This window comes from Macrosteles quadrilineatus, unplaced genomic scaffold (assembly GCF_028750875.1).
Source record: "Macrosteles quadrilineatus isolate MER2022 unplaced genomic scaffold, UCM_ALF_1.0 Scaffold_7__1_contigs__length_78375512, whole genome shotgun sequence".
Classification (NCBI taxonomy): Eukaryota; Metazoa; Arthropoda; class Insecta; order Hemiptera; family Cicadellidae; genus Macrosteles; species Macrosteles quadrilineatus.
The window spans coordinates 1,332,414-1,348,184 of record NW_026542600.1 but is presented as its reverse complement, the minus strand read 5'-3'; the positions used below and the strand labels follow the sequence as shown (position 1 = coordinate 1,348,184).

Genomic DNA, 15,771 nt, shown 5'->3' with positions numbered 1-15,771 from the left:
CCTGCCAGCCAGCTGTAGCTAGTCGCAAATAATACAGTGAGTATCCATGCATCTATTATCTACACACATAATCCAATAAGTGAGTGTGAGACTGGCCTAGTCTGTATGCATACTGGAGACACACGGTCCTGCCAGCCAGCTGTAGCTAGTCGCAAACAATACAGTGAGTATCCATGCATCTATTATCTACACACATAATCCAATAAGTGAGTGTGAGACTGGCCTAGTCTGTATGCATACTGGAGACACACGGTCCTGCCAGCCAGCTGTAGCTAGTCGCAAACAATACAGTGAGTATCCATGCATCTATTATCTACACACATAATACAATAAGTGAGTGTGAGACTGGCCTAGTCTGTATGCATACTGGAGACACACGGTCCTGCCAGCCAGCTGTAGCTAGTCGCAAACAATACAGTGAGTATCCATGCATCTATTATCTACACACATAATACAATAAGTGAGTGTGAGACTGGCCTAGTCTGTATGCATACTGGAGACACACGGTCCTGCCAGCCAGCTGTAGCTAGTCGCAAACAATACAGTGAGTATCCATGCATCTATTATCTACACACATAATTGAAACAATCAAATTACTGCTTTGAGTGAATCCGGCTTAAACCTGTTTTTCTACTATCAGCTGTTTCACCTAGATTCGTATATGATACCACTCTGATAATTATACTATGAAGATACAGGGTATAACATCATTAAAGGACACACATTACCTTTCCCAAACATCAAATGTATGTCAAATTGTATTGTATTTTTTACGATATCTGACCACAACAATATACTTTTAAAGACTATAGTAGGGATCCTAGTTCATGAACCTCTTAATTTTAGAAATAGCAAATATACTTTATAGTCTATCTAACTTTACGTTGTATATTATATGTTGTATGGATGTTGTATGTATTATATGTTTTATGTCAATATTTCGAGACTCTTGAGTAGAAAAACATGCCACAAACTAAAATGAAATCTGTAAAAATGGCAATACGTTTTATATTTTTGTGGAAGTTTTTTAAATGTTTTTACGACTAAAGGGGGATTATAACAAATCTAACATGGATTCAGGTAGTTACATAATTAAATTGAAACCATTTTCTATCGAAAAACTTGAATTATTTCATTTTTAAGAACATTCCTATTTTACAACAAGAAAATTAACAGCAAAAGAATTGCCACACCCAAATAACATTTAACCAAAAGTTTTCAGATTGTCTGCCTTATTATCGATTGCCAGCAAGCCATTGCAACTGTTTCTCAGTAGTTAAACTCCCTAAATTAACCCACCCACCCTACTACTGTACTCTGTGATAAACTAACCAATAAACGAGCTTATATCATTGTAACGATTTAACAGCTTAAACATTCCCAAAATTGTTTCGGTAGCACACTGGTTATGTCAATTCGAAATTTGATATTTAAAATCTGGTACTTGTAGAGGGGGTTTATATTTTAAAGTAATTCCCCAATTAAATCATCGCTTATAATTTAGCAATTACCTATCAATTATCAATATACATTTTTCATAGAATCTTGGTTTTTCATTCGTTTATCAAAACGTCAGAACTATGAAATTAATCTTTGCAGCCGTAACCGAACAAATACTAGGATTGGTGTAAAAACATTCATAGTCGTTTTAGAAACTGGAAACTTCGAACTTCGGGTTCAACAAAAACTATCTTTGCTATGTATAGTTATAATTTGTGGGTAAACCAAAAACTTGACGCTTAGAGTTTGCAAACTATGCGTTATCACTGTTAGCGGATATGATAGAGAATGCTCAAAATGAAAATCCCAAAAATATTTGTTTCCCTTTTATTTTATTGAAATTTGTACTGAGTCCTTATATCGTTGTGGGCACCGAAGAGTAATTTGTAAACGATGTGTTTTGAACCCTCAGCTCCAACACACAAAACCAATACGTTCCCTACCCAACCAACACTCTCCTAAGAAGAAAATAGTGAATTGTTTGAAAATAGAACATAGTGAATTGTAAACAATTATTTCAAACAGAAAACTTATGTTAAGAAAAACTTGAACACATTAAATTTTCAAAATAAGCTAAGAACAAAACAGAAAGAATAACTGTTTGAAGCGTATGTTGAAGCCGATTATTGCAGAACAACGATTGCAAGTGTTGAGCAATTTGACGCGATGTTGTTAAGCCATTAGGCATTGTATGATTGATTCCGGAGCCGATAATGAGTATTTGTGTTGCTGTTTGTCAAACATTTCAAACGCCCCACGCCAATTCCTTGTCAAGTCAATAGTTTGCACTATTCGCCTCTGTTTATTTTGGTGGGATTCACATAAAAGATAAAATATTTTCAAGTGAAGATAAACTATAATTATGACAATATTTAATCATCTTTACTTACCATTTGTAAAGTGTTACATTAGCTAAATACCCTTTACAGCGTGTCACAACACTATGAAATTATACAGTAATCAACTACAATTAACAATGTTAAGCAACCCCAACCTTGATAGCATGATTTTACAAAGCTCTAGGCAACATAACTGAACCCTTGACAAGTATTAGCTGTAAATGAAGCGCACACTCAATAATAAGGTAAATATAACGAGCATGCGTAGTACATTCAATAGTTTGTTGATTAATGCACACATTTATGCCGGGATGGCCGACATCTCAATAGAAGAGGTAATGATTTACTTAGAGATTTATGTTCTTCTACATCAGCCAGGTTATTTACCTTTGATTTCCACTAAATCTGATTGTTCCAAACGAAATTATTAAGTGATAAGCTCATGTGATGCTCCTAACCCTGATGTCGCTGATGTCTCGTGTAGAGTTGTGATTGGCGAGCCTTCGTCTTCTATCTTATCCTCTTCGCCGGGAAACGAGCCCATTCATCTGCATTCACCACTCGAATTGCAAATCCATAATATAATAGCATAATATAAATTGAATAGCATGTAAACATCCGCTCCCTCGATACAGGATTGATGAGCAGTGACCCATGTAGCACAGATGGTTGGGCCAACGTTGGTAAATTGTGGAGCCACACAGTTGGCCAACGGTAGAAATGTCACCTCTTTAAACTGTTTTCCAGCCAACCATTGTCCAACAATGGCCCAACCGTTTTATTTCACACAAAATAATAAAGATTTAGTACAAAAAGCATAATTATTAGTTGAGTAAATTGATTTAATAGTTCATAAAAACAAATTTTGAAAAAAAGCTAGAACAAAATTTTTTGGCCCAGACGGGTCTCGAACCCGGGTCCTTCGACTTATGAGCCTACCTTACCACTGAGCTATCTGTGATTGTTGATTTAGAGAGTTTTCAAGTGGTGAAAGAGTAGCCGACAGTTGCAATGGTCGCAATACTTCAAACATTTTTGATACTACACAGTATAATATTATTCTGTTAATCTGTTAAGGCATCATAAGTAGTTATTTTTTTTTTTTTTTGAGTTAGAGAGGATACTGGTATTTGAATATAGATTAATTAATTACCGTTAGATTATTAATGCTATTATAATTAACTGTTATATGATTAATTACTCTTTCCCCTTAAATTGTTGCAAATAAGTTAAAGAATATTAATTTAAAAAATATTTGCATTATTATAATTATTAAAATTCATTGTTGTAGCCCCGGAACTGTAATATATAAAATATCTGGTTTTACAATACCTTTATCAGTTCCAAAAACTTTTGGAAACTTTTGGAACTGATAAAGGTATTGTAAAACCAGATATTTTATTATAATTATGTTGTGAAAGCTAGACCCAGAGAATGAAAGTCGTGTAAACTCAACTATGGACCATCGTTGGTCCAACAAAAGTATCTTTTGTTGGTCCAGCGGAGTGAAAAACGGTTGGACAACAGTTGGCTTGATGTATGATACCCAGCAATGCATATTAATGTATTTCATTAACAATGAACCAATGTTGGTCCACAGTTGTAAATATTGGTTGGCCCAACTACGAGATATACAGTTGGACAACGGTTTGTTGGTTGTGGAAGCTCCAACCAACCATCGACCAACTGTTCCACAGTTGGCCAACGTTGGCCCAACCATCTGTGCTACATGGGGAGTGTGATATCCACAAGGGGTTGTGTTGTCAGTTGCTGTATTTAATGTGTTGTTTATAGGTGAAGAATGTATGATGAGCAGTGAGTGTGATATCCACAAGGGGTTGTGTTGTCAGTTGCTGTATTTAATGTGTTGTTTATAGGTGAAGACTGTATGATGAGCAGTGAGTGTGATATCCACAAGGGGTTGTGTTGCCAGTTGCTGTATTTAATGTGTTGTTTATAGGTGAAGACTGTATGATGAGCAGTGAGTGTGATATCCACAAGGGGTTGTGTTGCCAGTTGCTGTATTTAATGTGTTGTTTATAGGTGAAGAATGTATAATGAGCAGTGAGTGTGATATCCACAAGGGGTTGTGTTGTCAGTTGCTGTATTTAATGTGTTGTTTATAGGTGAAGAATGTATGATGAGCAGTGAGTGTGATATCCACAAGGGGTTGTGTTGCCAGTTGCTGTATTTAATGTGTTGTTTATAGGTGAAGAATGTATGATGAGCAGTGAGTGTGATATCCACAAGGGGTTGTGTTGTCAGTTTCTGTATTTAATGTGTTGTTTATAGGTGAAGAATGTATGATGAGCAGTGAGTGTGATATCCACAAGGGGTTGTGTTGTCAGTTGCTGTATTTAATGTGTTGTTTATAGGTGAAGAATGTATGATGAGCAGTGAGTGTGATATCCACAAGGGGTTGTGTTGTCAGTTGCTGTATTTAATGTGTTGTTTATAGGTGAAGAATGTATGATGAGCAGTGAGTGTGATATCCACAAGGGGTTGTGTTGTCAGTTGCTGTATTTAATGTGTTGTTTATAGGTGAAGAATGTATGATGAGCAGTGAGTGTGATATCCACAAGGGGTTGTGTTGTCAGTTGCTGTATTTAATGTGTTGTTTATAGGTGAAGAATGTATGATGAGCAGTGAGTGTGATATCCACAAGGGGTTGTGTTGTCAGTTTCTGTATTTAATGTGTTGTTTATAGGTGAAGAATGTATGATGAGCAGTGAGTGTGATATCCACAAGGGGTTGTGTTGTCAGTTGCTGTATTTAATGTGTTGTTTATAGGTGAAGAATGTATGATGAGCAGTGAGTGTGATATCCACAAGGGGTTGTGTTGTCAGTTGCTGTATTTAATGTGTTGTTTATAGGTGAAGAATGTATGATGAGCAGTGAGTGTGATATCCACAAGGGGTTGTGTTGTCAGTTGCTGTATTTAATGTGTTGTTTATAGGTGAAGAATGTATGATGAGCAGTGAGTGTGATATCCACAAGGGGTTGTGTTGTCAGTTGCTGTATTTAATGTGTTGTTTATAGGTGAAGACTGTATGATGAGCAGTGAGTGTGATATCCACAAGGGGTTGTGTTGCCAGTTGCTGTGTTTAATGTGTTGTTTATAGCTGAAGACTGTATGATGAGCAGTGAGTGTGATATCCACAAGGGGTTGTGTTGCCAGTTGCTGTGTTTAATGTGTTGTGTTTATAGGTGAAGACTGTATGATGAGCAGTGAGTGTGATATCCACAAGGGGTTGTGTTGCCAGTTCCAGCGTAGACACCGCCAAGCAGCACGCAAGGTAGGGCCTACTCATTAATCCTTGCGCAAAACAGGCCATATTTTGATATTTAGTTTGCAATCTGCAACTGTAGATTATGACTTTTCCAGAACAATAATTTTGTTTTTTTAGTGCGGGAAATACTGGGTAGTACAGACCTATTCAAATAAATAAATTTTAAAATTAATAGAGAACTCTAAAATATATTATTTGTGTAACTTTTTCCTAACTTGTCAATAGCCATCCATTGTGTGTAATCCATTTTAATAGCGGGTGAGTTTTATTCCTTTTTCCATAGTCGTTCTGACGATGTCATCGAGCTCTTGCAGGGATTTGGTGCATATAATAAAACTTATCCAACTATTGTTTATTTTTAAGTTGCGCAGCTATAATGCATACAATTACAGTATTTCAAAGGAGTGGTTGGAAAGGGTACAATAATTGCAGGATAGCGTAAATTCGATTCTCTTCCCCGTATAGCTGTCTTGAACAGTGTCATTCAGAGAAGCTGTCAATGCACTCCCCGTGGATGCCTGTATTGAATACTGACCGACTGTACGGTCCACAAATCTCTCAGTACCTCTTTGATACACTCTTTCCAGTAAAATATCTCTTTGAGGAATACTTGTTAAAATCAACTTTATTTCCCAAAGGTATAGGGAGGTTGATAGAAGGGTATTCACATTCACATAGGTATTTCAGTCCGATGTTGTAAAACAAACGGTCGAACATCTTCAAAGAGCTCTACTTGCACTATTTCTAGTGTAAAATAAGAAGCCACGTTCATCCGAATACTTAAATATTTTTTTTTATAATTGTTAATTATGTTTAGATACCACATTAGGCTAAGAAATAAGTTTTAGGAATTATTAGCTTACGGAAATTTTCCGTTACAATTATTAAAATAAAGACTTTCACATCGTTTCGGTATCTTGAACCTGATCTTCTCCTCATGCGAAAAATTATATAACATACCAGATGTGTACACCAACCCAGCCAAGGGGGGAAATTGACATAACTGTTGGCGTATCATAATCTTACCACCATCAAACATGGACTTGAAACTAAGCCTATCGAGTGATTATTCGTGTTGCAGGTTTGCTCCTACTTCAAGGACCCCCTGGTGTGTATCGGCCCCGTGGCCTCGGACCAGGTCAAGATGGTCGAGATGGAGCGTACTGCGGGTGAGAAGAGACTCACCTCCAAGAGCGTTGCCAATGGTTACAACCACCTCAAGCGCTAAGACATTGTAGTCGCTGTTTTAAGGTGATTGAGCCCACACTCGTTATACAGTATAGCGTTATACTCTCCCATCAGGCGGACGAAATGAGCTTCTTTTATTAAAATGTATCCTTAAAACTAGAATAATTTTCTGTTACAAAGAAATGTTACCAAAATGTAAAAAGATTAGAGGGTTTTACTTCAATGTTTACAAATTGATACAATCCAATTATATAATTTGCATTACTGAAAAATAATTAATGCAATGGGGTTATTTGGAGCTACCGATTTATTTGTGTGATTTTTGAAACTCCAAATGTAGTTTGTGAGGGCCGTAGGTAAGCTGCTCCCCCGTGCCTGGGACGCCAGCGAGTGCGTCGTGCAAAATGCTTGTCTTGACTGTACTCTTCCATTCCTGACCTAATCTCTTAAGCCCTTCCTTGCGGGTGTGAGTAAACTGTTCTCCCTTGGCTGTTGCATACATTTGATTTATGTTCACTAAACTATTGAGTTACAGACTAGTTAGAGTTCAATTGTGTAATAGAATGTAAGTATAAGTTAAGGTAACAAATAAATTACAGCAACCCATTCAGTTTTCCAAACACTATGGCCCAATGATAGTCTTTAGAAAGTAAAAAAATTGAACACTGCTTAAAATTGTATAATTTCTGAAATAACAAATATTGCGTTCTCAAATTTGTGTTGCTCTTGAATAATGCACACATTAGCATCCCACTTATAATACTTACGTTCAAAAGTTTACGAGTTTTAGGGATATATTAAATAATTGAAAACTTTTTTAAATGGTAAAATGTTGTATTTCCTTGTCTTGTGAAATATTAACGAATAGTCTATACATTCAGACCAATCATAAATATAATCAAACGATCTTTATGATCAATAAAGATCCAAACTATACAAAAACTCAAACTTAAAAAACATTGATTTCTTATCAATAAAAAACATCATATTTTTATATATTGAAATAAACCGTTGAAAATAATTAAACCCTCTTTGTTAACAATAATATACTTTAAAAAATTGAAGACTCATTATACAAAATAAAATATACTAGTTAACAATATAGAAATAATAATATTTTTTTAGTATTATAATAAACTCTTGAACATAATTAAACTCTCTTTATAATCAATAATACTAAATGAAAAAATAAAAACTCATTATTAAAAACATATACTAGTTACTGTATCAATATAGAAATAATACTATTTACACGAGTTTCTTGGAATACTTTACCTACGACCGGTTTTTAATTATTAATAATCACTAAACCCGATTTCCAGAAGAGGTTATGTTTTCGTTTATGTATAATCTCTCATTGCCACTGACAGAGATGCGACGACTCGTTGTACCAATCACTAAATGCACCTATCGTTAACATTTAAATTGGTAAAGAGATGGTTAGTTGAAGTTCAAAGCATTACAATAATTGTTTAACTTTTTTTAAATTATTTTACTTTTTCTCTTAATTCTTGACCCTCATTGGTCAAGTAATGTTCCCGTGTAGTTAACTAAAATAAACTGATACACTAGGGTGGTCTGCCGTAACACTTTAGACGCATAAATGAGCGAAGCATTATTTAAAGATTGTCAATGGCTAAAGCAGCTAACAACCTACAATATTTTCCCTTTCAACAGATTCACCGTTTGTTTGCCCGATATTATTTAAGTTCTAAAGAATGACAAATTTATCTGATAGTTCATTTATTTAGTTAAGAATAAGAATTGATAAATGGTTATTAGAGATGTGTATTTGACATTTCGTTTGTTTAAACGTTTGGTTTAACGTTACACCAACGTTACACCGTTTGGTCAAGAGCTTCTTTCTTGTAGTTGGTGTATCGCTTCATCACTAATGGTTGTGTCAAAATAGAATGGGTTATTTGCCTTCAGCCAAATAACTTGGTTTTTTTTACTTCTTACTTCGTTTTTTCTCTTCCTGTACAGTTTCCCTCCATTCTCCCGTGGCTTGTCTTGCACACTATTAATCTTAATATACTTGGAATGACACCAGCTCACTCACAAAGGGTAAACACATATAAATATTCTATAACAAAATACTGAGTACCTATATCATAATAGTATGCTCATTATCTTGTAGGTATAAAAATCAATAGTGTTTATCAATGTTATTAATAATTTTGCCTTTAAGTATACCGAAATTAAAGGCTATACACGCGTACTTACAGTAACACAGCATCTACGGTCCTACTACCGTTGGTACGATCATAATACTTTAGATCCATTAAGGAAATTTGTAAACAACTTACCAACTCTGGGTCAGATGAAATCTGCAACCAAAGATAAGTACAGTGGTCACCCATTGCAGATTGAATATTCTTAAAAAGAACTTCATATGTTGTTTCCTTCTTATGAGGAAGAAGGGTGAACAGAAGTGGGATGTAGTGTCCATTCTTCACTGCAAAAATGGTAAACATCTGCTTGAAATTGTCACAGCAATAGTCGAAGGTTCCATCCATTAGCAAAGTCACTGTCTTTTAGCATTTCTATATTTCTCTCTGTTCCAAATATCACAATTTTATTTTCCTTATCGTTTTCTCATAGAAAGTTCTCACACCGGTCGGTTTCAATGTTCATGCCATCCAGCGCCAGTTGAGTTTGAAGTAAAGTTTTAGGTAGAGGTGGCAAAGATTTTCTTCTCGCATTGTAAATATTCTTCCTGGCCTTCGAGATATCTTTTTCAGTGACTGTTTCCTTTCCACTACTTAATTCTAATTCCAATTTAATGATTTTCTCGGGTTTCTCAATCAACTGTTCTGTTGCTTTCTTTTGCAGCTATTTGATATCGCTTGGACTGAATATTTGCTTTCGTCGGGGTCATGATTATGCTGTAGATTGTGCTCTAGTATGTCAGCTGTTTCCGCGGGAGTACGCGCACGGACGTTTTACCACAAGACATACCACACAAAATCAATTGTGTTCAATTTTCGTATAATGTTATCACCAGAAATATGCATTATTGTTTTCCATGCGAAAAGAATGTTTACGGTGCAAATTTAATGTTTCCTATCATATTTTTTATGTTGTCGACGTAAACAAACAAACATTATTTGTAATTGTTTGATAAATTTCAATTTTCAACAACCAAAACTGTCCAATCAATGTAAATTTGGAATTTTTATTTAAGGCCTAGGTAAAAATATGTCATTAGTTTTGAAGCTTTCTTAACTGGATTAAAGAAATTCAGTATTCCAATGAATGTTTTTATTTAAAAAGTAATTAGTCTTTGTAGTGTACCGAAAAATATCGTTGAAAACACAAGTGAAAGTGGATAGTTTATTCTCAACCCTATTAAAACAAATTAAATTACTTCTAAAAACAGTTTGTTACAGAAACTTTACAAACTTGCCTAGGTAAGATGTAATTATTATGTAAAACAAATTGTGATGAAAATCACCCCAAACTCCCGCCGCGGGCATGGTACTTTCGGTGTGGCATGGCTCAAAAACCAAATTTGATAACGCACTATATTTGCGTAGTGGTACGACAATCATTGTAGCATAGTGTTCGGAAAATAGAATGGGTTGCTGTAATTTATTTGTTACCTTAACTTATACTTACATTCTATTACACAATTGAACTCTAACTAGTCTGTAACTCAATAGTTTAGTGAACATAAATCAAACAGAGAACAGTTTACACAGTACAGAGTACAGTTTACAGTATAGAGAGGGAGAACAGTTTACTCACACCCGCAAGGAAGGGATTAAGTGTATTAGAGGTGGCTGTGGATTAAGAGATTAGGTCAGGAATGGAAGAGTACAGTCAAGACAAGCATTTTGCACGACGCACTCGCTGGCGTCCCAGGCACGGGGGAGCAGCTTACCACCTCCCGTTTGTGAGCGGTAGAGTTAATTATAGCTCTTTGCAAGCACCACCTGGTAGATTGGCGTGTAGTTATAGCCCTGATGATTGTGATATTATACTATAAAATACCAAGTAAAAAAAAAAAATATTTTATATTTAGTTTTCTTATGTGTATCAGTATACATGGTCATTCAAAAATATGGACACAGTTTTGGGAATTTGTATCTCGGAAAGTATAAAACCTTTTACACACGTTTTTTAAAACGTTAGAAATATAAAATTTCATTGTTGATTTGTTTGCTTTGTTTCAGAGGGTCCCAGAGACCTAGTAGCTCCTAGTCAACAGTATACAGCGTTAAGGCCGATACACTGTTTTATGTTAAATGTAACTCCCTACCCAAGGCCTACTTAAAATAGTGATTTTAACTGGTTATTTCTGTAACTGTTTAGGTTATGAATACCTTTGTCCTTAGTTACTTACATTTCGCTTGGTTCAGTCTAATCCACGTTGTGCTTTACATGTTCTGGTAAAGGAAAGCCTACGTCCTTGTTCGGGGTAAAGCATTCTTCGTAAGTTACGGATGTCAAAAAGTGTCGTCTTTTATTCTATAAATTTTTTTCTCAAATCCTATCAACCGCTTTTAAATACTTCATTGTATCATTTTTTACACTTTTATACTAAGGACTATAAGCGTGTTGACTAAAGTACGATATTTTACATCTCATCGCTTACCTGGTTTAAAACTTATGTGATATTATACTTGTTAAGTTTTTAAGGTAAGGTTTCAAATAATGTGCACAAAGTTTAGTACTTTAAGGCTGCTCACCGCTTATGTTGACAGTTTGCTGCAAATTGTACTTCTGTTATATAGTATAAAGCTTTGTAAAATATTATTAGAAGGTGTTGTTGAAGAGCTGGTTAAGTATCTACAATTTAAATATCGTTTTTAAAAACAAACGATAAGTTATTGTATTTTGTTATTTTAAAAATCTATTTTACAACATATTAGTATAAACTGAATTAGAGGCGTTTTAGTAGTAAATCGTCCTCAAGTCCCTCAAAGTACCTGTATGGGCCTAAATATTTTTTAGATTTCGTTAACTATTATTGTCAGAAATGGGTCAGAAATTTGTTATAAGTACCTAACAAATATCATCCCTAGTTAAAAACCACTTTCAAAGAATTTGAAATGTTCGACAATGAAAACCAACATAAAATTGACCTGTTCAATGTAAAACACGATGGTTGAAAGAATGGGAATTTAAAAAGGGCAATACCGATATATAGTTGAAAAACTGAAAATATTTTAGGTTATTTTCAGGCTTATTCTACATAGAGTAAGTCTCATGACAACCTGTCTGCCAATCGTTGTTGGTGATGTAACAGTTTATTTTTGTATTCTCGATTCATTTGTGATGACATTAATATTCTGCCCATTCTATTCCTAGCTTCCCTAGTGCGATAGATTTATCTGACGTTGATTTGGCTTCGAGCGATATTTTTATAATACACCTCTGTTGTAAGATTTATATATACTAATGAGTACAATGTGTAGCATTTATTATTGTTAAGTTTTCATATTTTATAGAATACAAGTTGAGTTTCCGATGCATTTATGAGTGTAGACCTGTCCGAAGTGCATGTAGATGTGCTGTTACTGTTCTTGTTACTTGCGTTCCGTTCGTCCTACAGTCGGGGCGAGTCAGCATACATATCATAAGGTGCACCTTCAGATGCACTCACTACATATCAGACTATACACTAGACTTAGATATAGATGTTATATTTAAATATTTTGGATGCATTTTCAAGATCTTAACCTTATAACTGTATTTGTTTCAATTGTATTGTATGAAATAAAATAAATGGCCAAACTATGCCAGTAGTTTTAATTTCCCGAAGATTTCTTATTTTTTTCATTTTAAAAATAAATTGAAGTACGTATTTATATTTTACACTAGATATAGAAAGGTAACGTTTAAATATATTTTTCAAACTGTCCTATTGTTAATATATAAGTTGTCGCCAAATTTTAGTACCCTACACAAATACATTTTTTGTAAAATAAAAAATCGTATATTCAACTTATTTTGCAGTATCTACTGTATATTCTACATTATATACTGTATACTAAATACAGTAAGGGGTTTCTATGTAACACTACGACGTATTTCCGGGGGAGTCGTTCGGAAAATACGCGAGTCCGGTTTTGACCCGGTTGCCGGATAGCTAGTCGCGCTGGGTTGCGGTTTCAGGGGTCGAAATGTCTAACGAATCAACAGTAAAGGGCGGACTAATAACCTGAAAAGAGAACGGATGGCTCAGACACAGGGTATGAGATATAAAATCTCCAACAATCGAACCCTCGTTATCATCATTGCCATATTTGTTCTCTATATGGAAAGAAAGGTGCGCTGCGGGCGAACCACAGTTCGGGACGGAGTGCTGTGGGCGAACCACAGTTCGGGACGGAGTGCTGTGGGCGAACCACAGTTCGGGACGGATTGCTGTGGGCGAACCACAGTTAGGACGGATCGCTGTGGGCGAACCACAGTTAGGACGGATGCGTCGATCTTGGGGAACGGGAAGAAGCTATGCTGCAAAATATGATTATTTCACACAAACACCTACAATACAGTTAAATAAAAACACGCTCACACTAGTAATCGCTGAAACTACAATCACCTAAAATACCGTTATTCAGGTCACACACGTATTATAATAGTCACTACTATACTGCAACACCTGAAATATAGTTATATAAAGCACACAAATATTAGTAACCTATTTACACATGCTGTGGGCGAACCACAGTTAAGGATCGGGGAGTGCTGTGGGCGGACCACAGTTAAGGATAGGATATTATTGCTAAGAGCTGTGGGCGAACCACAGGGAATTATCGCTAACTACAGCTAATTTCCGTGGGCGAACCACAGGGATTTATCGCTAACTATAACTAAATGCCGTGGGCGAACCACAGGGAACTAACGCTAAGTAAAGCTAAATGCTGTGGGCGAACCACAGGGAAAGGTTATTATAACTAAGTATAACTAATTGCTGTGGGCGAACCACAGGGTATTATCGCTAACTAAGACTAGTTGCTGTGGGCGAACCACAGGGAACTAAAGCTAACTAAAACTAATTGCCGTGGGCGAACCACAGCGGTTTATTGCTAACTAACACGAATTGCCGTGGGCGAACCACAGGGAACTAAAGCTAACTAAAGCTAATTGCTGTGGGCGAACCACAGATAGGATCGGAGGATGCTGCGGGCGAACCACAGGGAAAGGGAATTAAAGCTAACTAAAACTAATTGCCGTGGGCGAACCACAGGGGTTTATCGCTAACTAAAACGAATTGCCGTGGGCGAACCACAGGGAACTAAAGCTAACTAAAGCTAATTGCTGTGGGCGAACCACAGATAGGATCGGAGGATGCTGCGGGCGAACCACAGATAGGATCGGAGGATGCTGCGGGCGAACCACAGGGAAAGGGAATTAAAGCTAACTAAAACTAATTGCCGTGGGCGAACCACAGGGGTTTATCGCTAACTACAACTAATTGCCGTGGGCGAACCACAGGGAACTAAAGCTAACTAAAGCTAATTGCTGCGGGCGAACCACAGGGAACTAAAGCTAACTAAAGCTAATTGCTGCGGGCGAACCACAGGTAGGATCGGGGGATGCTGCGGGCGAACCACAGGGAAAGGATGGTTTACACTGATATTTACACAGATTACACAAATAAGCTAGTATCTCGAATATTCAATCAGCTCTCACGTCTTGATGTCGCACAGCTTCTACCGGTTTACACTACCGATAATTTGTCACACAAAACGTTAGATATCTTTGATTATAGTCGTTTAGTTGAGATAGAACTTCACTTGATATCGCACAGTATTTACCTGTTTACACTACAGATAATTCGTCACACAAAACGTTAGATATCTTCGGTTATAGTCGTTAAGTAAATAATTTAAAACCACACAACACACAGTAAATAAGACTACAACAGCTAAATGGTTTCCTCCAATGTTTGAGGATAAGAGATAAGAGATACGGTAAATTCCTTTGAATGTAATTATTGTTCAATCGAGTTCAATTACTATAACTACATGTAAAAGTATCGAATTATGTGAGAGGCAAAATGTCAATGTATGTCTGCAATTATGTTTACTCTCGATCAGTACTAAATGTACTGAACAATATACTGAAGAATAAATATACTGAACAATTAGCACAAGCAGGTTTTACATTAAGCTGACTTTATCCGAATATTCAATGAAACTTGATCGTGTACTAGACTTGAACGAACGGAATGACAAATGTCTGATTCAAAGCAAGGCGATGACTACCTTATACAGAGTCGTCGTACTTGGTCCTCGGAGACCCGTGCGTGGTTGACAGTCGTCTGTCTCGTGCCCTCGTAGTGGGTATGGTCGACTCCCTGACTCGACTGTCAGGTAACTTGAAGTCTGCTCTCTCTCGTGTCCTGGCCTCGACTGTCTCGAAGAGCTGGAGCTGCGTGTGGTGCAACGGCCGGGGACGACGCTTGTGCGCAGGTCCAGTCGGGCATGCGCAGAGCGCCCGGCGCTGTGCGAATGGAAGCCGCCGACTCAAACGTTGGCGGGATTTACAAATTTACATTTGTGACATTGCATTGGTGCTAAATCGGCTCCTTATAAAAAAAAATGTCATGGCGAAATTTAACATGTTACAACACCCCTTTTTCAGTTGTCCTACTTGACCGATCTTTACGATTGAAGTGACGTTTTAAAGCTTATTATGTAGCAGAGTGACTAATGCTAACGAAAAGGTGATTTCTTTAGGGCTTCACCCCTCTTGTGTTTTGTTTCTTTATAACGTTAACATTTGAATCGTGATTTAACAGCTGATCCCCCAGTTAAATGTTTAACAGCTGATCCCCCAGTTAAATGTTAACAGCTGATCCCCCAGGTATATGTTTAACAACAGTCATGTTGTAAATAAGAGACGGAACAGTTTATGAAAATGAATTTTAAAATAGCCTACCTTATTTAATAATAATAAGGTAAGCTAATGAAGGGTAAGGTGATAATTGTAACCTG

General features: G+C 36.4%; 1 protein-coding gene across 1 annotated transcript in view; it reads left to right on the top strand.

The window, feature by feature from the left end:
* The window catches only part of LOC128998034 (ITG-like peptide), a 97,713-nt gene extending 85,150 nt beyond the window's left edge, over window positions 1-12,563 (top strand). The window contains exons 5-7 of the mRNA XM_054423975.1: window positions 5,547-5,635; window positions 6,711-6,880; window positions 10,996-12,563. Coding sequence (XP_054279950.1) covers window positions 5,547-5,635; window positions 6,711-6,857 — 236 coding nt within the window. The 3' untranslated portion in view covers window positions 6,858-6,880; window positions 10,996-12,563. The remainder of the gene's footprint in view (window positions 1-5,546; window positions 5,636-6,710; window positions 6,881-10,995) is intronic.
* Window positions 12,564-15,771: the final 3,208 nt, after the last annotated feature.